The sequence below is a fragment of the Ictalurus punctatus genome, chromosome 1 (genome assembly GCF_001660625.3).
Source record: "Ictalurus punctatus breed USDA103 chromosome 1, Coco_2.0, whole genome shotgun sequence".
In the NCBI taxonomy this organism is placed as follows: Eukaryota; Metazoa; Chordata; class Actinopteri; order Siluriformes; family Ictaluridae; genus Ictalurus; species Ictalurus punctatus.
In genome coordinates, this window is record NC_030416.2 from 12,117,834 (window position 1) to 12,143,875 (window position 26,042).

Below are 26,042 nucleotides of genomic sequence, written 5' to 3' on the forward strand. Positions count from 1 at the left end.
GAGAACACCATCTGCACAGTACAGCATGGTGGTGGTAGCATCATGTTGTGTGGATGCGTTTCATCTTCAATCAATCTGTCTGTCTATCCAGAAACAAGGTTGTATCTAAAACCATAGAGGGGAAAGTTTAACTCTTATGTGATTATTACATATTATAATCAATCAAATAATGACAACTTCCCATTAATCAACATTTTATATTAATGATATACAGTGGGGTTCAAAAGTCTGAGAGCAAGAGCACTAGTGAAAATGCTTCTATTTTGCATTCTTTTCTAATATAATACAACAGTTTTCATTACAAATTATATAATTGACAACAAATTGACTGAAAAGTAGAGCTTCTTAGTATTTGGTATGTCGTGTCCCCCCACCTTTTTTTTTCTTTAATGACAGTATGCACTCAAGCTGGGATGGACTCCAAAAGTTTGTGCAAAATCATATGAACCATTTTATCAGGCATGAGGAAAATCTGAACTTTTGTACAAAGCAGTTAACATGGTCAATATCACTAATTTGCTTACATTTAAATAGGGAACCAAAAATAGTGCAGGATACTTAGATTTTACTATAATAATATTCAATATATTGAACATTTATTTTTTATTTTTTCAAAATTCTAAAACCGTCTGTTTATTTCCAATATTAAATGATTTTTTTTTTTTTTTTGATTTTCAATGTGGTCTCAGATTTTTGGACCCCACTGTATGTCTTGTGTCTTTCAGATGTTTCCTTATGGCTCAAGTCTGTAAAAGTAAATTAGAAGAGTCAATTAGAAAAGTAAATTAGAAGTTGTTCTTCAGATCTACTGTTTTCCTGTGTGTTGGCATGTCTATGCAATTGGTGTAAATTTCATAATCACTTCTTCTCTGGATTTCTGCTTTTGCAATTACATTTTCTGTACACTCATTTCATATGTATTGATTTACTTAGTTTTTTTAGTTTCCTTTTGCTTTTACTCAAATATTTCTTTTGCTGATTCAGATGGGGGTCACATCCCCTTTTACTCTTCTTATCCCAATTCCAGATCTTTCCTGTCTTTACCTCTTCACTTCTCTCCTGCCTTTTACTATTCTCTTTCTTTCAGCTCTCCTCTCTTCCACTCACTTCTCCTCCTCTCCCTGTTTCCCTCATATCTCCTCCACTCATCTTTCCTCCCTTCTCCTCTCCTCTGTTCTATATGGACACCATGTCTTGCTGCAGTTCTGCTGCATGTCAGTGGAGGCTTAGGTTGTGAAGCTGGATAGTTTTAGATTCTTTTCCAGGTCAGCTTTTCTGACTCAAACCAGGCCAGTCCTGAAACTGCACGCACTGTGCAGACAGCCTATAGAGTCTCCCTAACCTCATTCACAGCCTCAAAACTAAACATATACACACACAAGCCTGAAAATTCACTCCAAATTTATAATGCAATCCATCATCTGCTGATCTTTTTAGGTGATGTTACTTGTCTAAAATTAAGCTAGAGCCACAATGCAATGTAAAATGTTTTGATGAATGAATTACTTTAGTTTTTTACTATAATAATTTTTTCATACTAGAGAATCCACTTACACTTCACTGCTACCAAGAAATGTTTCTTGAATATTTTTTGGTAAATCTGATGAAATTGTAGTGATTATCATTCAAATAGCAGAGTTGATGTGTTTGAATGAAAATTATATTTTAAAATATGACATAATTGTGCCATTACAGGAAAATAACGAATGATGAGGTGGTGTGATGCATCACTATAGAAACAACAGTGTATTCGAATGAGCACTTTAATGTAAACCAGTGATTATGCATTATAGCCAGCACTATGGTCAGAGCCATACTGTTATACAAAAAATTTCAACACCTTCTGACCAGTCAGATTCAAGAATTCAACAGTACTATAATACAGTATGTAATAATTGTGTTGATTGATAGACTCAGAAAAAGCCTACTTAGTTAGCTACACAGCACAATCACCAGTGCTTATTATGACCTATATGGATAGTGATTTTTTTTTTGAAGGTCTAACTGATCTAATTTATTCTCTTCCCTTCTTCTCTAATAAGCTCCTTCCAGATTTTTACAGAACAATTTAGCACTAGAATTCAGACTTAATTGGTCACCAGTCACTTTTTGTGATTTTTTTTTTTTACTTAACTAGAATTCCTTTCACTTTTTCAAACAATAGTATTTTTAAACAATAGTCACTTCAAAGCATATATGTATTTTAATATATTTCCTGTATACAGAGATTTGTTAAGCATATACAGTTTAATTCATACATACATTTGCTTGCATGACAGATATTTCTGAAGAGAACAAGCAAAAAAGTTGATCATCAATACACATTTGTTGTATATTTGTTATATTTGCACACCACAATACATTTTATACCTCCTTATCACTTATGGTATTAAAAACAATATAAGATGAAATGAGGTTGTCAATATAGAATGAGCTGCGCAATTCTTCTTCTAAAATCCTTTGCACGAAAATGAAGGCATCAGCTTCAGACATCAACATACTATGATCATCTGTAACTAGTATTCTCAACATGAAAATGAATATTAACTATTAACTGACTTTAACTTAACTAGTGACTTAAAGAAGCTATTCCATTGGTTTTCCTGCCACTGTGAAAAATAATTTCCATATATAACATTATTCTAAGTATTCCATTAGATTTATGGAAATACCTTTAATCTCTGTGCTGAGAGATTAAGCATATTATACAACAATATTTCACTGGGTAGTTAAGAACAGTATTTAAGAAGGGGTAGCATGGTGAATATACAGCTTTCTAGGAAATTAAATAAAACATGCTTCTCCCTAATGGCTGGGAATCATGAAGGCTGGATTCCTGGAGAATAGCTTGTGTGATGCCTTATGGTCTGCATGCCAATGTCAATTGGAAGTTATAATGGCTCAAACCAAACTTGTTAGTATTATGTGCTAACTCTTAAAGTAATATATATTTTGCCATTGCCTACAGCTACCATCTGCACAGACCAGTGCATCCTCCTTTTATACAGCAGCAATTCATCTTAATTGAACAACTAGCTTTATTTGTCTTAAAATGGATTTGGGTTGACTTGCTATCTATATTTACACTGACGGCATAATCCGTATATATAAAAATGCAGTCACTCATTGCAAATTATAAGATTGGAAGCTGATCAATCAGGGTTTACATTTGTTAGTCTTCTTGTGTATAAATTTACACACAGACAGTTTGTGTACATGCTTGTACGAACGATTTACAAATGAGTCAATTCATATTCACCTTCGTAAATGAGGCCTATTGGGAAGAACAGGAAACTAAAAGGATGAAGGATGTGCAGGGTTATATAAGTTTTACAACCTCAATTTAAAAAAGTTGGAATGCTGTGTAAAATGTAAATACATGTAAATAAAAACAGAATGCAATGATTCGCAAATCTCATAAACCCATATATATACCCATATATTATTCACAATAGAACATAGAAACATGGTATATGCCTATGGAATGGGCAGCTTGCACATCTGGAAAGGCACCATCAATGCTGAAAGTTATATACAGGTTTTAGAGGAACATATGCTTCCATCCAGATTCTATCCCATCTTTATTTCTGAGAGACTCTGCTTCTCTAAGATATTATTTTTTTAATACCCAATCATGTTACTGACCTGTTGCCAATGAACCTAATTAGTTGCAAAATGTTCCTCCAGCTGTTTCTTTGTAGTAACACATACATTTCCAGCCTTTTGATGCCCCTGTCCCAACTTTTTTGTTTTGGCCATGAAATTCAAAATTACCTTGTGTTTTTCTAAAATGGTACATTTCCTCAGTTTAAACATTTTTATGTTTTCTACGTTCTATTGTGAATAACATGGGTTTATGAGATTCGCAAATTATTGCATTCTCTTTTTATTTACATTTATTTACATTTTACACAGCATCCCAACTTTTTTGGAATTGGGGTTGTATAATAAGGCATCACACCAGCTATAAACATGAGCAAACATGTAAGAATATTAAGTCAATGACATGCAGTTAATCTCTTAAAAACTCCCATTGTGCTTGATGACAACTTACTGAATAATTAATGATTTAATGAGGATGAGTTAATGCTTCACTTATATTTTTGTGTCATTACTGTGATGAGCTGCATGGTCCCGGTATCAAAAATAAGACTATTGTATTTTGTCACATGCAAAGAGCTGGTTTAGGAACTAGAGAGGACTGCAAACAGCACTGGAGAGTGTGATGATACAGTATATTTAACGTTCTTTATCACTCAATCTGATAATATGATCACTTCTGTATGTGCTCTTTGAGAAGATTATACATCTATACCACTAGAGGGCCTGTGTGAAGAGAACAGTCTACAGTAGTGTGTTCATCAGACACGTATTGCTTTAAATCATGAAACAGAATTTTTCTTCTTTTTTTTCTGTATCTTTATTTCTCTTGGAGAGAAACTGGGACATGCATATATGTAATGTTTATATCTAATTTCCTAAAGAGGTCACCTGTACAGGCCCAGCTAATTGAACATTGGCCACTTTACTGTACACTAGTGTGTTAGTAAAATATCCATTTTGAATAGTACTCACTGGAAAACACTGCATAATTTATGACTTTTGTGGAAGGTAGGTTTTGGGGATGTAGCAAAATCATAAATAGTTGCTAGTTCAGACAGGAGCATTGTTTGTTTGTGTTGTGTGATTTCAGACAGCAGTGAGAGGGCTGCCAGGAAAATCAGGGTTTATGTAGGTAAAGTCCTGGAAATCTTCCTGATCAATGGCTGCAAGAACATCTGGATCAGAGGGAGTCAGAGCTGCGGAGGCAGCCGTGAAAAATTTGTCAAAATTTTCTCCTTTTTTCCCTCCCTATAAAACAAAAGGGAATAAGCAGCTATTATGTGAAGCACAAATTTGCATACATACACATACAGTATACAGATACACAGCAGAGCTATTTTACTGTCAAAACCTGTCACCTCTAAATCTAAGGATGAGATCATAATTTTATCAATCACAATGCTGTACTCAGATTTTGTAAGTTTTCTGCTTGTAGTAGGCACTTTGCAATTCCACATAGCTACAAATCTTAATTTATATCTTTACAATGCTCATGATACAATAACAATTTTTTATGTTATGTTTTGAGGACGGTAATCTAAATGAATGACTGTAAAGAGTTGAGGAGGCTGGGTTGAAATAAAAACTTGCAACTATATACAGTGTAAAATCACCACACTGTGTGCTGTGATCTGTGAACCAGCAGGATTTATTACTTGTAAGTCAGAAATGTATATTTGTGTTGAAGATGCAGGTTTATGAAATTGACTGCTACTTATATTACTGATTTATAGTTTCTGTCTTTCTTCTTTTCTGTACAATTTCTTTTTGTCACATAAACAAACATGAAACTCAATTAAAGTACTGTATATTTTAATATGTGCAATATTGAAGTTAGATTTGGACACTACATAATGTACATGGTGAAGCACACACACACACACACACACACACACACGCACACACACACACACACACACACACACACACACACACACACACACACACACACACACACAGAGCACTGAGAGTTATATTATTGAGGGGAACTGACAGGCCTGGGCTTGAACGGTGGCTGAACCTCCAGTCTTTCCAGTCTGTCCCAGTCCATCCAACGGAAGAAAGGATGCTCACGTATCTCTCTCTCTGCAGCCTCTCCCCCACCCAGACGCTTCACTGGATTCTTGGTCAAGAGCTAGAGAGAGAGAGAGAGAGAGAGAGAGAGAGAGAGAGAGAGAGAGAGAGCGTGGTTCTCTAAATCCTAGCTCAAAATTGAAAGATTTGGTGCAGCAGACTCTGTAGACTTTGCATTTAAATTGGTTTGTGGAGATTATTATTTTTTTTTTCATGTGCTTGAGTAACTGTGCAAGTAATATTATTATTTTTTAATTTATTTTGGTTTTAAAAGCCCAGTGAAGTTCAATTATATTTCCTTCCTCACTCAAACGATTGCGTATTCATAGCCCACACAGTCAGTTGACTGGATTTAAGTTCATTTTAAATACATGGTTTAATATACTTTTAATAAAAGCAGAAGTAGATTACCCCTTTGCAAATGGCAACAGCTTCACGAGACAGAGTCTTGGGATACGATACGCTTTGCTCCATGATGGACTGAAACAGCTCCTCTTCATCGATCCCATCAAATGGAGGCTGAGAGAGAGTGAAAGTGTTATTATTGTTATTGTTATTTTTGGTTCGATCTTCATTCCTTTTTATGGGAATTTTTTTATATAATTAAATTTGTTTGTTAATTACAGTTCCTCCCTTTCCCAAGATGCTTTGGCAATCTTTTAACTATATAAGATCATGCCAATACACCTTATTGAAGTGAATTAAGTCAATCCATGCAGTAATAAACAATGGACAATATCTACACAACAGTAAGGAATCTTATACAGTAGTAATTCATTTTTATTTATTGTCTGGACTAAACTTAGTTTAAAATTAAGATTATAAAAAACTTAGTATGTTATTTTCAATGTCACTCTTGCCCATTGAGACATTTCATATGTTTATTACTGGATGGTACAGTATGAGTTATTATAGGAAAATGATCAACAATACAAGTAAATGCCAACAGTAACATCTGATTGTGGAAATTAACCTTAGAAAAGACAGAAATGCAGGGAGGCAACCTGTCAGATTAACCACTGGTCATTTATAGTTAACCAGGAAGCCAAAAGTAATCACTGAAATAGTTTCAGGAAGTATTTAAATAGCATTTTATAGTTGTTTTTAAAATGCTTTATAATTACTTTAATTAATACATAATGAAGAGGTATGCACTAGTTATTAGTTATTCATTTATTAATTTGACAATCAAAATATGCTTATAACAAATGTAAACATTAACAAACATCAACAAATGTATTACGTTACTACAGTGTACAGTGTACCCTTACCATTTATTCTTTCATTGATAAGCAAATAAAACATTAATAAATGTTTAAAAACCATTTCAGTTACAAAGAATCAGTGAGAAATATTCTTTTCTAATATAGACCTAACTTTATTTCATTCATCCAATGTGTATATAATATGTATTTGTTAACATGTAAACTATAGTCATACATATGGATCTAAAAATCTTGTTAACAAATGTGTTTAGGCATGAATTCAATAGTTATAGATGTTTTTGCAGTATAAAACATAGAGCGGAAGCTGTTCATATGTAGGCTTGTAATCTATCAAAATATATGCATCCCAAGTTCCTGTGCATGTTAAAACAACATTGAGTGCATATACAAAAAATGCCTATTACATAATATTACAAACAAAATTTGTTCTACAAGAGTGACCATACCCACATTCAATAGAAATGCTATCTTTTAATCAATTAAAATGTACATTGCTACATTTTTTTTTTTGCAGAATGTATTAACTACACGTATGCTTATTTCCACAGAACTTGGATGGTGCTAAGGAAAAGAACCAATCAGAACCAAAGCACTCGAGCCTACATTAATTAGTTAGCCAAGACATGTGTAACTGCTAAGTTGCATTGTTGTTTTTTTTTCAGGTACATGGCATTGTACACTATAATTATGAGCAACTACATGAACTCTCATTTATAATTATTTGTTAATTTTCACATTTGAAATAACTTTTAGTTATTAATGAACCAATAATACGGTATACACACATTAGCAACTAAATGAAGTATCATTCATAAGCAATGTTAATGTAAAAACAAACCATTTGTTTGTTCATCACTATTAAATGACTAGTTAATAAAGTATCCACACATTAACTGACATGAACAAACAAGACATGAAGTGTCATTTATAAAAATTCTGAATAAACAGTAATTGTTTATTCTATTATTCTATTGTTGATGTATATATGAAAGTTATTATAATGTGTTATTTTAACTTCTATAAGATACTATTTAAATGCTTACTGAACCTACGTAAGTGAACAGTTAGGTTAAATAAAAACTATACCAGTGGTTAATCTGATAGGTTGCCACCAGCATTTCCAAAGTCTACTGTTTTTGAAAACACACAATAATCTGCATACACATTGTGTAAGACACCACATTCTTACTGTTTACACAGAATGTAATTAGTCAACCTAAACCCATACTCTGTATCCAGTCATTTACAGCTGACACAGAAATGCCCTCATGTGAGTTAATCATCGTTATGTGTAAGTTACTTAAATTGTGGATGAAATAGTACAACCCCAATTCCGAAAAAGGTTGGGAGAGTATGAAAATACAAAAAAGAGTCATTTGAAAATTCTATTCACCCTGTACTATATTGAAAACACATTATCAACACATTACTTGATGTTTTACTTTGTGAATTTAATTTATTTTGAAAATATACACTCATTTCAAATCTGATGATTGCAACACAATCCAAACAAGTTGGGACAGTCGACTGTTTACCACTGTGTAACATCATCTTTTCTTTTAATAACACTTATTAAGCGTTTGGGCGCTGAAGACACCAGTTGGTTAAGTTTAGCAAGCAGAACTTTTCCTTATTCATCCATTAAGCATTTCTTCAGCTGCGCAACTGTACAGGGCCTTTGTTGCCTTATTTTGTGCTTTATAATGCGCCACACATTCTCAATTGGAGACAGGTCAGGACTGCAGGCAGGCCATGCTCACACCCGCACTCTCTGCTTACGCAACCATGCTCTTGTATTCTGGGAAGAATGTGGTTTGTCGTTGTCCTGCTCTGGATGGCAGCATATGTTGCTCTAAAATATATAGATATCTTTCTGCATTAATGGCGTCCTCATAGATGTGCAAATTACCCATGCCATGGAAACCGACACACCCCCATACAAGGACAGACACTGGCTTTTGGACCTGACTCTGATAACAGCTTGGATGGTCTTTTTCCTTTTTGGTCCGGAGAACACGACGGCTGTTTTGTCCAAAAACTATTTGAAATGTTGACTCGTCTGACCACAAAACACGATTCCACTGTGTTACTGTCCATCTCAGATGAGACCGAGCCCAGAAAAGTTGGCAGCGCTTCTGGATACTGCATCTGTGGATGAAGCAGCGAATGGTGTTGACTGACAAAGGTTTACCAAAGTATTCCCAAGCCCATATCAGGAAATCCATTAAATACTCAAGACGGTTTTTAAGACATTGATGTCTGAGGGATAAGAGATCACGTGCTTCTGAAATGGTTTTTGGCCTTGCCCTTTATGTCCCGAGATTTGACTGGATTCCTTGAATCTTTTCATTATATTGTGTACTGTAGAAGGTGAAATGCACAAAATCCTACTGATTTGTCTTTGGGGAATGTTGTTCCCAGAGTGTTGAAATATTCGCTGACACATCTGTTGGCAGATTGGTGAGCCTCGACCCATCCTTGCCCTTGAAGGACTAGACCTTTTTTGGAGGCTCCTTATATACTATGATTAGACAACTGACTCACCTGTTTCACATCACCTTCTTATTTCAACTTGTCACATCGCTATTAGTTTTCAATTGCCCCTGTCCCAACTTTTTTTTGTCTTCATACATTTTTTGTTTAAATACAACTCAAAGTACATTTACGAATCACTCCACTTTGTGCTTTATGCTTTATGAGCATTTTTCATACTGTCCAAACTTTTTCGGAATTGGGGCTGTAGATGCAAATAGCTTAAAAGGCTAAGCACTATAGAAATAAACAAACTATTGCCAAACTAGTGCTATTACTGTCTAATGCTTTCTTTCTTGTGTAGTACAGTAACTGCTACCTTCACTGCTACTGTATTACTGGTTTCAATCATTTAAACAGAACTGGCAAAAAATGTATTTACACTTTCTAGATAATCACAGCATAGTTAGTACCTGTAACACAGCCTGCTTAAGACATATTCAAACCTGAGTAGAGAAAACAACTAAACGATTCTGCATGCATTCTGCTATTATTTTAAATTTATGTTAACTGCAAACAATTTCAAAGAAAGCACTGAATTATTCCGCAAATTACTGCCTTGACAAATGTGCTTCATATGTAGGCAATGAGAATGTTTTTGTTTTTCCTGCTGCAGTAATTGAGTTTGCATGTGGATGTACAATGAAAACTTTTTGACAGTGACACTGATTACTTTGGGGGGCGCTTCTAAAAACAGTGAACCAGAAACAGCCTAAATTGCTCCCAACGGTTTCAGATGACGGAGCACAGAATCATTATCACGTTGCAGGCCTGGCTGAATCATCTACAAATCATCTGAGACTAGTTTTTAGAGTGTCTATTTTGAAAACTTTGTTTAAGGAATCATCTTCAAGGAATTTAAAACATTTTCATAATAGTAAATTATGGAAGAGTGTGTATGTTCACATACCTGCCCAGCAAGCATTTCATAGAGGAGAACCCCATACGACCACCAGTCTACTGCTTTACCGTATGGCTGATATGCTACAATCTGTTAAATTAACAGATAAACTAATAATTAAACAATGCATCAAATGCAGGATTGTATCATGCAACTTAAAGGACAAGTCCACCCTGAGAAACATTAAATTCATTTGTATTAAAGAACATATTATGTCTTTAGCAATTCTATTGGTAATTTGTTGGTTGATGGTGTATTTTATTTACAACCCCAATCCCAAAAAGTTGGGACACTGTATAAAATGTAGATAAATGTAAATTAAAACAGAATGCAATGATTTACAAATCTCATAAACCCATATGTTATTCACAATAGAACATAGAAAACATATCAAATGTTTAAACTGAGGAAATGTAACATTTTAAGAAAAAAAAAAGGTAATTCTGAATTTGATGACCGTACCACGTCTCTAAAAAGTGGCAACAGAAGGCTGGAAAAGTAAGTGTTACTAAAAATAAACAGTTGGAGGTTAATTGGCAACAGGTCAGTAACACGACTGAGTATAAAAAGAGTATCTTAGAGAGGCAGAGTCTTTCAGAAGTAAAGATGGGCAATTGGTGAGGTCATATCATCAAAAGAGTCTGAGAATCTATAGAAATCTCTGCGCAAGGGCCAAGGGTGAAAATCAATATTGCATACCCATGATCTTCGGGCACTCAGGCAGCACTGCATTAAAAATAGGCATGATTCTGTAATGGAAATAACTGCATGGGCTCAGAAACACCTCCAAAACTCATTGCCTGTGAACACAGTTCAATGTGCCATCCACAAATGTTGGTTAAAGCTCTATCATGCAAAGAAGAAGCCATATGTGAACATGATCCAGAAACACCACCATCTTCTCTGGGCCAAAGCTCATTTAAAATGGACTGAGGCAAAGTGGAAAACTGTTCAGTGGTCAGACGAATCGAAAATTTTAATTCTTTTTGGAAACCATGGACGCCACGTCCTCTAAACTAAAGAGGACTAAAAAGGAGCAGCTTTTTAACAGCGCTCAGTCCAAAAGCCTGCATCTCTGATGGTATAGGGGTGTATTAGTGCCTATGGAATGGGCAGCTTGCACATCTGGAAAGGCACCATCAATGCTGAAAGGTATATACAGGTTTTAGAGCAACATATGTTTCCATCCAGATTCCATCCCATCTTTACTTCTGAAAGACTCTGCCTCTCTAAGATATTCTTTTTATACCCAATCATGCTACTGACCTGTTGCAAATTAACCTAATTAGTTGCAAAATGTTCCTCCGGCTGTGTCTTTTTAGTAACATTTACTTTTCCAGCCTTTTGTTGCCCCTGTGCCAAATTTTGAGATGTGTTGCGGCCATGAAATTCAAAATTTAATTTTTTTCTTAAAATGGTACATTTCCTCAGTTTAAACATTTGATGCGTTTTTTATGTTCTATTGTGAATAACATATGGGTTTATGAGATTTTCAAATCAACTTTTCCCAGTTTTTTTTTAAATTGGGGTTGTATTCGTGAGAAGTTGATTGTCTGTCACCCTGACACAGGAGGACATTGCTAGAACAGTTATAACATTTAATAGGCGAAGTTTTCACCCATCTTAAACATAAGTGATAGCAGTCTAATTTGGTTGTTACCTCCTAAAAACCAAAGGTATACAGCTTCTTTTCTCACTCACCATTTTCCAGCGACCTTCAAATCAAATGATTTCAATGCATCTGCAGGATGCCCTTCAGACAACCATCTAGTCTGTTTGTAGCCTTGGCCAGGAGTAGATGTCATCAGGTGGCACCCAACTTTCAACAAGTGTTTTGACCTTTAACCATGACTTTCTCCAGCTGGTGGGTCAGCAGTGGTGGCCAAATCACTGCCCCTCTCCTGCTAGCTTCCAGTTCATCTGTTCCCTTCTGTGCCAAAGCTAATAGAAGGCTCTTTCCACAGATTCTTCCAACCTCTAGGCTGCTGTTTGTCAGTTACAGCCTCTGAATCCCATCTTAGTCATCAGACTCCACATTGATTGTGCAGTTTCCTCAGCCTGATTCCCAGACTCCTTGATTTCATGGGATTTAAGGTCATCCTGGCCCAATTGGCAATTTGGTCCAGTTGCTTCAGGATCCACCTTGCTTGAACATGCATGGTAATGTCATCCATGAATCCCCTGACTGTTTGATGAGGCAGTTTTTGGTCCTCTGTAATTTTTTTCTAGGTGCTGTAATAATCAGGTTCATTCCCATAAGGAACAATATGGGGGAAATTGTACATCCTGCTATGATACCTTTTTCCATGGACTGCCACTTTTTGTCAAGTTAATGGTTCAGAAATACAACCAAATGTGTTTGAAGTTACTGGTGCTCATGTTCAAGATGTGGTCTGGGATGTGGCAAGACATGCCCAAGGCCGACAGGGTCTTGTGTATCCGGACGAATTCATCAACTATCTTTGGGAAGCATGTTGTGACCCCACCACCACCACCTGCCTCAGTGAGAAGGTGGTTCTTGCCTGCTGCAGGGTCAGTGCCAAAAACAGCACAGAACAGCCCCTGCACTTCACATTTATCACTTGCACCTGAGTCAAGCTGTAATCTAATGAGCACTGGTATTTAAGTTCTGTCTTTGGTAGCACTTGTTGTCTAGCTTTTCTCACCTTTACTTCATGTTTTATGTATGTTTCATTGTTTAGTAAGGTATTGCTCATGTTCTAGAGTTTAGTTCCATGTGTTTCACAGATTAAATGTTTAACTGCCTCTGACTCAAAATTCTGACAGACTCTGACAACTGGATTTAATTCCCTTCATCTCCATCCCCCATACCTTATCTTGATAAGTTGTAACTGAGGGTTGATAGATTATCCAATTTTTCTGCCATTACTACTAGAGTTGCCTCGAGGATTGACTCCAGATCCTCCTCAAATCTGGACCACTTGATGTTGTTCAATTTGGGCCAATGGATTCTTTCCCTAGTAGGTTGGGATGGGTTTTCTTGGGTGACGGTGATCTGGTCCTCCATGTAGTTTAAGGAGGAAGTAGGTGCAGAGAGATCCCCAGTAGTGTGGTGTGCTTCCTGTCTGGAGTTCTCCTGTGTCTCACCAGCCTCTGTGTCTGTGAATTGCACCTGCTTCTGTTTTCTTCCACATTTGGACCTTGCCTGGTGTATCTATAGCTCCTTTGCATTCTTGTGGATTTTAATAAGAAATTCAAAGTAGAAATAGTGGTGACAAAGACATGTATCCTTTTGCACAATTGAAAATCACATATTTATTATAAATACTGATATACTGATTATAAATACTGTCATTCAGGGTGGATTTTTCCCTTAAGGTTATAAGAAACTTCAATATGAGTATGAAGGTGATAAGCCTTAATGTTTTTAAATGTTTACAACAAAGATTATATTATCTTTTTTAATAAGGAGTAACAAAGAATACAACTAATTATTCCTGGGTGACTCCATCAGAGTAGATACACTGCTGTCTTGAGTCTATGAAAAAATGATCATAAAGAAATTAAATAAGCATAGTTAATGAGAAGGCAAGCTTAAGTGTGCAATTTAGAGGCAAATATATGTACACTGTGTGTGTGTATGTGAGCATGAGTAAGAGATTAATTTCCTCACTACCATGACAGTCAATTACAGTGATTTTAACGGCTCAATTAAAGGGGAATATGAGCAAAAGTGTTTTGTGCCATGCAAAGTATTACTGTGAATGTATTAATGTACAACTTGTTTGCATCCCATGTGATCTGAAGGATTTAGTCCCCATAGGGACAGAGATGTTGGAATTGCACTATATGGCCAAAAGTTTGTGGACAACTGATGATCATACCAAAATGTTGGCCTTCCTCAAACTATTGCAACAAAGTTGGAAGCACACAGTTGTATATGATGTCTTTGTACGCTGTAGCATTACAATTTCCCTTCACTGGAATTAAGGATTTCAAACGTGTCTCAGCATGACAATGCCTCTGTATACAAAGCTAGGTCCATAAAGACATGTTTTGCCAAGTGTGGAGTGAAATAAATCAAGTGACCTGCACAAACCCTGACCTCAACCCCACTGAACATCTTTGGGATGAATTGGAATACCGACTACACTTCCCACATTATTGCTCGTCCTCACTAATGCTCTTGTGGCTAAATGGGGAAATCCTCACATCCACACTCCAAAATCTAATGGAAAACATTCCCAGAAGAGTGGAGGTTAGTATAACTGCAAACAGGGACTAAATCTGAAATGGGATTTTCAGAAAACACATATGGGTGTGAAGGTCAGGTGTCAAAAAACTTTAAGTCATATAGTGTACAGTGCTGTAAACAAGTATTTGCCCCATCCTGATTTCTTCTATATACTAAATTGTTTCAGAAATGAAAACTAAATCTAAAATAAAACAAAGGCAATCTGAGTAAACACAAAATACAGTTTTAAATAATAATGTTATTTACTGAAGCAAAAAAGTTATCCAATACCAGCTGGGCCTGTGTGAAAATGTATTTGCTCCCATATTCACTAATTCCCCAAATCTATGAAACTGCATTCATAATGGGGTTCAGCTGGACTAGACACAACCAGACTTACTGCGAACCCAGTTCATTCAAATCAGCGTTTAAATAGAACTTTTTCAACAGGATGAACTTGGTTAAACGGTCTTACCCAGTAACACACTATACCAAAATTGAAAGAAATTCCAGAAATGATGAGGAAGAAGGTGATTAAAATGAATCATTCTGGGTAGGGTTACAAAGCTATTTCAATTTTTAATTTAAAAAAGCAAAATTAATGTTTTGGAGTGGTCTAGTCAAGAGTCCTGACTTGAACCAATTGAGCTTCTGTGGCAGAACCTTAAACAAGCAGTTCATGCTTGAAAACTCTTCAGGGTGGCTGAACTAAAGCAGTTCTGCAAAGAAGAGTGTGCCAAAATTCCACCACAGTGATGTGAGAGACTGATCTCCAGTTATCGGAAGCGTTCGGTTGAAGTTATTGCTGCTAAAGGTGGCACAACTAGATTTTAAATTTAAGGGGGCAATTAGTTTTTCACATGGGTGATAGATGCTGGATAGCCTTTTTTGCTTCCATAAAAATAAATAAATAAAAACTGTATTGTGTGTTTACTCAGGTTTTATGTTGTATTTTGTTTGAAGATGTAAAATGATTTAGTATGAGATATACACAAAAACAGAAGAAATCATATACTTTTTCACAGCACTGTATATTTCAGAATCTGGAATTCATATATCTAAAATGATACATTGGTTTATTAATCAGTCTGAGTAAGTTTTGTCAGTAAGTTTTGCACCTTGACATTACAAGGTGTTAACTTTGTTAACTTCTCTAACAGCTCTCTAGCTGAATGTGCTTATAATTTTTACTGGCTAGGTGGTTTAGCAGGTACTGGCTCTAAGGCGAATATCAGTAAGCTAGCTGGCTATCCTTAGCTAATTAGTGTGAAGAGCACATGTCTGAATTTCCTACCTGATTTGTGTTCTCTATATTTTTTTGTTATATAATTAAAATATTTTGTTACCAAAACTGATTTGTGTTCCTTGGTCTGTGTTTTAGGCATTTAGCCAACATTAGCCCTCTCCATTGAAGCAGAACTTCAAAATAAGGTTGGAGCATGTGAACATATGAAGGATTTGAGTGACTGTAAGCATAAAAAAATTCCACCCAATCTAACTAGAATAAGATTTGACTGTGATTTACTACTACAGGGAGACTCACAGACTCTTGGCAACACATTGTTTCTTCCCTGACACAATAGTAATTTTTTCATTAAAAGAATGTACACTCTGCAGATATTTAGTCTATGTATGTGGCTTTATGATGGCATATTTGCTATGCATTTTGGGAACTCGTATGAGGCGGATTCTGCCAGAAAATATATTTTTGTTATTTTTGATAGAACACACTCATCATGCATTAAAAATATTAAATTAGGGCTGGAATCCCCTCTAATAATAACATGCTGATGCATGCAGGATTCATGTTCACTGTTTGTGCACCTATACAAAATCACATTCCATGACATACATAGAATGAGAGAATAGTCATATTTACATACACAGGCACAAATGTACATGCACACACATGAATACTGATGGCTGAACATACAGTTTGAATCAACGTGTTAAGTAATTTCAAAGGCACAGTGGGGGAGAAAGAGAACAAAGCAGAACACATACTGCATCTTGTATGAGGAGACAGGTGACTAGAGAAGGTAAGACAGCATGAGGTGATCAAAAATATCTCATTGTGATTATATTCTGACATTTTGAAATTATTTGACAAGGTATACAACTAAACACAGATAACATGAGGCTGGACTGTATGATATTAGAAAAATGCATGCATGTCTATTAAGGAATAATCTCTATGGTTTAAAATGCTTCATTTGATTGGATAGTGTTATAATTAGAAATGGATGATTTTACTTCACCATTGCACCAGATGTCCTAAATATGAACACTATAATTAAAGCCTCTCCTGATTAATATAATTACAGATACGAATTTTGTAATAATATGATGTTAGAGTGTGTATACTGTAAGTGAGCTATGGTAAGGGAACAACAAACCTCAGGAGCAATGTAGTCCGGAGTGCCACAGAATGTCCGTGTGGTGTCTCCCTCCATCATGCCTTCCCTGCACATCCCAAAATCAGCGATCTTTATGTGGCCCTCACTGTCTAACAGCACATTATCCAGTTTGAGATCTCTAACAGGGGACAGAGAGAAAGAGGGAGAGATGGAAAAAGCAAACACTTCCTTGTAAGGGCCCGTTATACTTGGCTGCATGGTATATGAAGAGTTAATAGGTTTTTCTGTCCTGTCAGCAGTACCTATAGATGATGCCTTTGCTGTGCAAGAAGAAGAGGCCCACAGCTATCTCTGCTGCATAGAATCTGCCAAAGGAATATTATTCACTCATGTCAATATGTTCAGCTAGAAAGAGAAGATAAATTCTGGGAAAAGGTGCAATACTTACGCAGCATGTGGCTCTTTAAATTTTCCAACAATCTGAATATGGAACATGAGATCTCCACCATTCACATATTCCATTACATAGTACAGACGATCCTGCAGCAGGAAAAATAATGATACTATACAGAGAAACATATTCTAAAAATCCTCCGAAATTAAATCACTGTTACCTGTAAATGATGGACAAATATTTAGGAATGAATAAGCACACAATCAAGTAATTTGTATGTGGTAAATGTATTAACATCAAGAAAGCTTACATAATTATAAATATTAATAATTAATTAATATTACATAATTATGCCCTGTCAATTTAAATCCCTTACACACAGACATCTCCCCCATACACTAGCACATTATGTAATCCCCCTTAGACAAAATTTAAAAAAGCAAGCTGTTCTCATTAAGTAACCCCTCCCCTCAAGACTATTAATGTCCTTGCTAAAGAGCATGAGGGCTAATTAATTAATTTAATAATTGAGGCTCAGATTTAGGCCAGCACACTCTTCCTTTTTAACTAAGTGAAAATTTTACAATACTATAACACAAAATCAGATTAGAAGTGCTATGCTGACATCGCTTGGTCTAAGATGACCAATAAGCTGCCTGCAGTGATAGAAGGGGCATTTGGGTCAGGATAAAGGCTGTTATGTGAAGGAGGATGGCCTGGAGCAAAAACACTGCAGCTGTTCCATCGGGAAAGATGGGACACTGAAAAAAAGGAATAATTCTGGTATATGGGGCATATCTTAAATGTGTGCACATACAGCATACATTCTCTCTATACACACACATACAGTACACACCTCAGTCTGGAAGGCGCAAAAGAGAGATGTGAGGAAGTGTGGACGGCCAATCAATCCCAGAACTCTCCGCTCCACCATTGCGCTCTCTGTGTCCTCATCCTGAAAAAGCACATCTTTCTTCAGCACCTTCACCGCAAACAAGCGGTCGCTCCCTCTTTCCTCGGCCAGCATCACCTGCAGAAAATACAGACAAAATACACATTCCTTCATAGTACATTTTTATACTACGTTCTCTAAAGCAGAAGGTTGTGTTTTGATATTTGCCTCTTGTTTAAGACATTCTTGATTAAGACATCACCATGATACTGACTGGCATAAAGCAGTTACTGAATATCAATGAATAAATGATTAAAACATTGCATAATTATTTATTATTCATTATTGTTCATGTGCTAATGAATCTGTAACTTTTAATAATGCTGTTGACATTTTCATACAATCCTCATTATATAATCATATAACCCTTAATACATGAGAGAAAAGCAATTTTAGTGAAGCAATCAGAACTCAATCCTGCAGAATCTAATATTTAATTTCATGGCCTTCTCATATCCTCTCTGATTTCCCCCTCATTCTCATTTCCATGTCATTTCTCTCCTCCCTCTCATTCCTACCGCAAGCAAAATCGCCTGGTGCTGAATAAAAAAAATGCAGTGTTTCTGTGAGTCTAGCTGAACACAAATGAACACTGTAGGAGTTTTAATTTAACATGAATGTTTGTCTCTCCTTCACCTGCTTATTGTCTGCATCCTGTATCTCTCCTGTCCCTCTCTACTGAGCATAACCCTGGACTCTTATATAAGCACTACTGTTGTGCACAGACATTGTGACACTCATACAAGCAGACCAGAGCACTTATAGTAGTGATGATATGCAAATATCATCACAGCAGCCATATATCATATCACATCTTTATGGGCAGTGGGTAGCAGTTAAGTGTCTTACACTAATGGCTAGAATTTTGAGTTCTTATTCTAGGACTAAGCCTAATCCTATCAAAAGTACTTAACACGGCAGTATATTATGGCCATAGATTTTGGTGCAGCAGGATGACATTAATAAAGGCATAGCTTCAAATTCAATTATGTCAAGAGTCTCTCAAGCTTGACTTGATTTTTAGACTAGCACCCTAATAGGCAATATCCTGTCATCCAGCGTACATTCCATCAGCTTGTTTTGAGCAGTTTTAGACATACCTTTTCTCGATACAGCAGGTGTGTTTCCACTGTCACAGTGTACAAAACACACACAAGAGCTAATGTCGTTAACCAGAGTTGGCAGGTTTCAGCAAAATATCCAGCTGAACTACATCCCAAAATCCACACAAAAGACCCGAAACTAGCCCAAAAAATTCAGCACTGGATAAAAGAGAATAATTTTTCTTCTTTTTCTTAGCCTATGCATGAGGAAACAAGGTTGCCATGGTGCACATGGATTTCTTATGTACAGACATTACAGACTCCATAACCCTCTTTTCTTTGCAAGATACAATAGAAATACTTCTGTACATTATAGATCATAAATACATTGTTTGCACTTACACTTTGCCTTTGTTTGCGAAAGTTTATTAGATTTAAGATCTCGGTATCACTGCCTAAACCCTTAACTGCTATGATAAATGACTGCCGCCTCCTTTGTAATTTATGTCAGATAAGTGTTTGCCAAAGGAATACATGTAAATGTAAATCATTATATGTTAGTGGGAGGGGTTCTGTTATATGATGCCTTTTTATATGTATGTTGTATAAGCACAGGCTAATTTGTCTTGATTTCCTCTCTGGAGACAAAATCATGCATCGAAAGTAGTCACATATTCTACTAGATATTTCGGATGATGTCTGAGCTTTGGGAATTCAACTGTTATGTGAAAATTTCTGAATATTTTTATATATGTGTCTAATTCTGAAATAGTATGTTAAAGAATGTTCAAATGTGTGTTTTATAACATTTAAAAGTGTTTGTAGTAATCATGCTATAATTTCAGATATACTTTAAAGACTATGATTCCAATACTCCCATGCAAGCCTACAGCACACAGAATGTTTACCAGACTGCCATCATCACAGCATTCAATCCAGAACCAGCAGGCTGAAGAACAGTTTCTACCTGCAGGCCATCAGGATCCTGAATAAACTGTAATCCAGTCACTACTCCCACTCTTTCACGCATGCCTCCACTATCTCCCACACACTGGTCACCTCACTGGTCGCGCATAGACATCTCTTCACATGTTTCTGTCACTTTTGGGCATTGTGCAGTATTTCTAAGGGCACTATTACCACTTCACTGCTGCTAAGAACTAAGTCTTGTCTGCACAATAAATTGATATATTGATCATATTTATTACACACCACACAAACTACTACATCTAATTGAATCCAAATTTTTAAAAAACCTGTTTATGCTACTTAGTACTGCTGCTTGATCTGCTTTTTATACTCTCCTCTGTCTATATATGACTGCCCAGACACTACAACTGCACACAGCTACTTTTTTTATTATTTTATTTTTATTGATTTTACTACCTTTTGCACTCTTGTTCACATACGGTGACTGCACATATTTCAATGTTACAGTTAGGATCTGTACTTTACTTACATACTAACCAGGCATACATACACACATATAGTATTGCACAACTGTAGAGTACCCGAGCCTCAAAACAAGCATTTCAATGTACAATTGTCACTGAGATTTCGTGCACATGACAAATAAATATGAAACTTCAAACAATGGCTCTTCTTAGTTTCTTTATTTCTGTCATACAACCAGTTTTCTAGGCCTGAAATGAGCTTCGTCCCCAGCTTGAACCGTGCAGTGTTTTCACTGCAGCAAACATAGAGCAAAGGGCTCTAAAATGACAAACATTTCCTTTAAGTAAATATACATTTTATATTTAAATCTTTCCCATGGCTGGCAATGTAATTATGTATATGCATAGGCTCAGATCTTTTTCTTTTGACTGAGTACATTGTGTTGTTTGTGTCTGTGGTACCTTGCCAAAGCTGCCCTTGCCTAGCACCATAAGGAAGTTGAAGTCCTGTAGTCTAACTCGTCCCTTTCCCACTGGTAAGCTGGTGGGTGCAGGACTCACAACAGGTGGGGTGACAGCAGGCACAGGTGTAGGAACAGTAACCGGAGTAGGAAGAAGAGAGGGAGAGACAGCAGAGTCTGGCTCCTGTTGAGAACCCAACAAACATAGAAACAGAAAGAGACAGTTATGTAAAGAGTTATGAATTAACAAGCAAGGACATTTATCGCTCATGAGTGGAACTCTACTGCCCCCATGTGGACATGTTTAATAAAGGAAATCATTAAATGGTTCATGATTCTCTACATCCTTGTTTCCACTGTCCTCAGGGAACCCTTTATAAATTTTATCCTGTCTAAAAATTCAGCGTATATATCACCAGGAATGAACTGTATTTAATTAGTAAGTTTTTGTGTTTTTATAGCTGGTGTTAAACAAAAATGTGGACCATCTGAGGGTTTCTGTGGACTGGATGTCAATGAAACCTGGAAAGAGACTGCAGTTGTGTATCAGGTACCTGTAGGTCTGGATCGGGTACAGGGATATTGTAGTACTCTCCCTCATCCTGGTTGAGCAGTTTAAACCAGCCACTAACAGGACGACGAAATATCTCACTCACTCCAAAGGAGAGAGCTCCCATGAAGTCGTTTCGAGATGTGCGATCCCAGTCCCATACCTCTATTGACAAGCGCCTGTCCCACTGCCTGCCTCTCACTGAACTATAGCGACAGATAGACCAATATACAGAGAAAAGGAGATAGAAGAATAAACAGAAGTGGGGAACATGCAGTGTAAGAAAGAGAAAAGGCAGAATTACAAAATGTAACCAGAATATACATCGATACTGGATGTATATACAATCCAAATCAGGAAAAGTTTCGAATGCATTTTTTTAAACAAACATGCACATAGACACACTCACAAGACAAAGCTTTCATTCCATACAGGGTTTAGAGTGGAACGAATAGTCTTGGTTTTCTGTTTGCTGTGGCTTTTGGGATCTGGAATAAGTTTGAGCTTCACATAGGGGTCAGACAAGCCATTAGGGTCCATGGGAATCAGGTTCCGTGCTTCACGTACTACAAACACAGGAGACATTAAAACAAATTACAGTGAACACAAATTAAGTGTCATTTTGTTGACCAGTGTATGGCGTGCTAATATTTCATATCACGTACTAAATGCCTACTTCATATATCACCTTATATGACCTACTTCATTATTGGAAAACTGCAAATTTTAAATTTAAACTAAAATAATGGAAGCGTATGTGTGTTTGAATTATTACTCCTTAGTTTCAGAAGAAAAAAAACAATTCCTTGGGTTCACTTAACTGCTGAACTAAGCACTCCCTTTAAAAGTTGATGGACATTTGTTTACATTCAATTAGTTAACCAATAGACAATAAAAAGCAGTATCTCAGAAACCTACTATCTTCATCAACACTGTAAGGGGTATGAATTATGAAGCATGGTTAGAATTTGAATGAGGTTTATATTTGACTTTTGTAAGACTTTTGTACTGTCAATCACAGACTTTTAACTTACAGCAATCTTCTTCAGCACCAGTTATATTCTGCTTTATTTAATCTATGCAGGACAGCTGGAAGGGAGATTAGGTGCTGACCGATAATAATGAATAATAAAAGAATGAATGCATGCACAATATTGCTGTGGGAAAGGAAATGAAAAAATATTTCAGAGTGAAAAGTAAAACAGAAACTAAAAACATAGAAATCTGAATACATTTTAAGGTATATATAAGGTAACTTACTTAAAACGCTAAAATGAATGATATACTAGTAAAGAACTACACAAAAATGATTGCTTTTTGTGAATGTCAACACTGCTCTCTGCTGGTGAACAGATGAACTGTGACAAACAATCACTACTCTCATTTTTCTATTCTCATCTTTACTCACCCATGTGACTAACCCTAACCCTAACCCTAATTCATGCCAATGTCCGAAATCCTCTAATCTCACCTGTAACTACATCATCTTCTTTTGCTCACACCTGTAACTCCCATTTATTCTAACCTGTGACTGTAATCCTTGACCTTCATTCTTACATTTTCAGTGGTTACCATTATGCAGTTTAAGCCCTTTCATTTAATATAACATGTGTCTATAAAGCCTAAGATGGTCCAAGCTGAAGATGGATTCACATAGGAGCAGAAATCTGCTGGCCAGCTAAAGGACTGTTGAACAATGGTGGTAGTAAATGAAGGGACACCCATCTCTCTCAGGCCTCTCCCAACACATTCTCTCCTCATCCAGGCAACTTCCTTTATCATCATACATCATGTCAAAGAAAACTGATTGATTTCCTGGTTGTGCACCATTAAAAGACACCTGGGACACATGAAAATGTACCTCCTCCAGGTAAGACACCTCAGTTTATCACTCTTGAGTCTTGTACAGCAAAATAATAATCCATTGAAGCACATGCTTGGAGGGTTCCACTTAGCTGTGGACTAGTGGAACCTGCTGCTACCCTATAAAATGTTTCCTATCCAGGAGGCATCCACTGGCTTCTCACTATTTGAGCTTTTGTTTCATAGACCTTATTGAATATGTCTAACAATGGTGTATAATGGTCAGCCAAGTGGGAAACCATAGAGGGATCATATAAACATACTAAACAAAAGACTTGAGCTTGCTTTCTCCCTTCATTTTTCCACACAACGTGTCCACTTCCTGGGGGCATGTCAACTTAGGCCAAGCGCTCTCAGCCTACCAAAGGCAGGAATGTTGACCAGGCCATAAAAGACCAGCAGATGAGTTCAGCACCACACCACACCCAGTTAAACCCACATAACCAAATGTTTAGTATTCAAAACACCATCAGGAATATTTGCTCAGCACTGTCTCAACTGGGTACCTAAGCCTGTAATAGGTCCTGAGCAGACAAACAAACAGTATCAAGGAAGGTCATGATACACCTCTTTCCCAGATCTAACAAAGAGCTATTGACATGTACCCTTTTTGCCAGAGTCATCCCCTAGTGGCCTATAGGATCCTCCAAAAGGGCACCTTCAACTTTCTAACATGTTATGAACATCATCATGTGGCCACAACACTGATATGCAGCAGCCTAATTGGCTCTCCTTTGCAGCAGCACCCTCAAACCCAAGGAGACGTAGTTTGAAGCAACCTTCCACGGCCACGCACGACAAAAGAGGTTCATGCTTCCTTGAGGCTATTACTGTTGATTTATGACTTAATTCCCCTTTGCCGCCTCCCTCCTTTCAGATAGGACAAAAAAACAACCCAAAAGGGTACGATGAACAGCAGCAATGGAGACAACATTCTGCAAGCTGAACCAGTGCTGATAAACCTTACTGTCAGCCAGTGTTTCATGCTGCAGCCAGATGAATCTGAGACATACAGTTGTGCTCATATGTTTATATACCCTTTGAAAAATCTGTAAAAGTTAATAATCATAAAAATAGCTTTTTTTATTTACAGGATGATCTTTGTAAATTGGTATAATTTTGTCTTCTGGGAAAATGTAAATACCTTAGTATTTACATAATACTAAATGAAATAACAAATAATAATAATAATAATAATAATAATAATAATAATAAATAACAAAATAATAACAATTTACAAAGACCATGCTGTTCAAAAGTTTTCATCTCCCTGGCTCTTAATGTAGTATGTTGCCTTCTTCGGCATCAGTGAATGTTTGCACCTTATGTAATAGTTGTGTACGAGTCCCTCAATTGTGAAATGAAGGATCTGAACATCATATAGTCACTGATGGAAAGGGGTCAAATATGCAGAATATGCTGGAAAAGCAAAGAATGTGCAGGACCTGGAGGATTTTTCTGAAGAACAGTGGGCAGTTTAAATGCTCAGGACAAAAGAGGGGCTCATGAACAACTATCACAAAACATACACAGTCATGGATCATCCAGGTAACGACACACAGTATTAAGAATCAAGGGTATGTAAACATTCTTTGCTTTTCCAGCATCTTCTGCATATTTGACCCCTTTCCATCAGTGAATATATGATGTTGAGATCCATTTTTTCACACTGAGGACAACTGAGGGACTCGTACACAAACATTACATAAGGTGCAAACACTCACTGATGCTCAAGAAGGTAACACACTACATTAAGAGCCAGGGAGATGTAAACTTTTGAACAGGATGATCAGTGTAAATTGTTCGTATTTTGTCTTCTGGGAGACAAGTACTAAATGAAAAAAAAAAAGATCTTTAAACAAAATAATAACAATTTACACTGTTCATCCTGTTCAAAAGTTTACATCCCCCTGGCTCTTAATGTATCGTGCCATGATTCACCTATTTACAGTTCCTATGAGTCAAGCTGACTGATACTTCTGGCTTGGTGTTATGAAAGTGCACACTGTGGTACAAGACCTCAGGTAAAAAAAAGATCAACCAGTACCAAATACTTAACAGCATGAATAGCTGTGCAAAGCAAAACTATAATAAATGTGTCTAGACCCAAGGCAGAAAGGGGCTAAATCACAATTTAGCAATTACTTTGCTACTCAAACCAAAAAAAGTCACTTGTTGTTTGGAGAAAACTCTTACTATCTTGTATGGACTCCACTAATGTCTTCTGTCTTTACACTTTCACCTGAGGAATTGGAATCTAACACAAAGGTGTGACCCTCAAGCAGTCCAGAAAATACTGCAGATTAACTGCAACTACTGCTCCACTCTTCCCTTCACTCCTATTTAATTAACACACTCTGAACTCCTTAAACTTGCTAACTAAAGTGACCTCCACTAATATTGGCATTCGTGGTAAATATGAGCAAAGAAGGCTGTTAAAATTGTCTTTATTGTTTAACTTTTTGATCTTTTGTTAAAAAAAATTCACAAAAATACAC

General features: G+C 36.5%; 1 protein-coding gene across 5 annotated transcripts in view; it reads right to left on the reverse strand.

Annotated features, from left to right (window-relative positions):
* Positions 1 to 2,184: 2,184 nt before the first annotated feature.
* prkcg (protein kinase C, gamma) overlaps positions 2,185 to 26,042 on the reverse strand; it is a 42,724-nt gene continuing 18,866 nt past the window's right edge. For 2 of the 5 annotated variants that reach the window (XM_053680966.1, XM_053680961.1), the window contains 11 exons: positions 22,091 to 22,247; positions 21,686 to 21,887; positions 21,133 to 21,315; positions 18,138 to 18,311; positions 17,336 to 17,427; positions 17,190 to 17,252; positions 16,927 to 17,065; positions 10,345 to 10,425; positions 6,088 to 6,195; positions 5,597 to 5,737; positions 2,185 to 4,851 (listed from right to left, as the gene is read on the reverse strand). In XM_053680966.1, the coding sequence (XP_053536941.1) occupies positions 4,690 to 4,851; positions 5,597 to 5,737; positions 6,088 to 6,195; positions 10,345 to 10,425; positions 16,927 to 17,065; positions 17,190 to 17,252; positions 17,336 to 17,427; positions 18,138 to 18,311; positions 21,133 to 21,315; positions 21,686 to 21,887; positions 22,091 to 22,247 (1,502 nt within the window). In that variant the 3' untranslated portion in view covers positions 2,185 to 4,689. The other 3 variants (XR_008396572.1, XR_008396573.1, XM_053680973.1) reach the window with 3 other exon arrangements.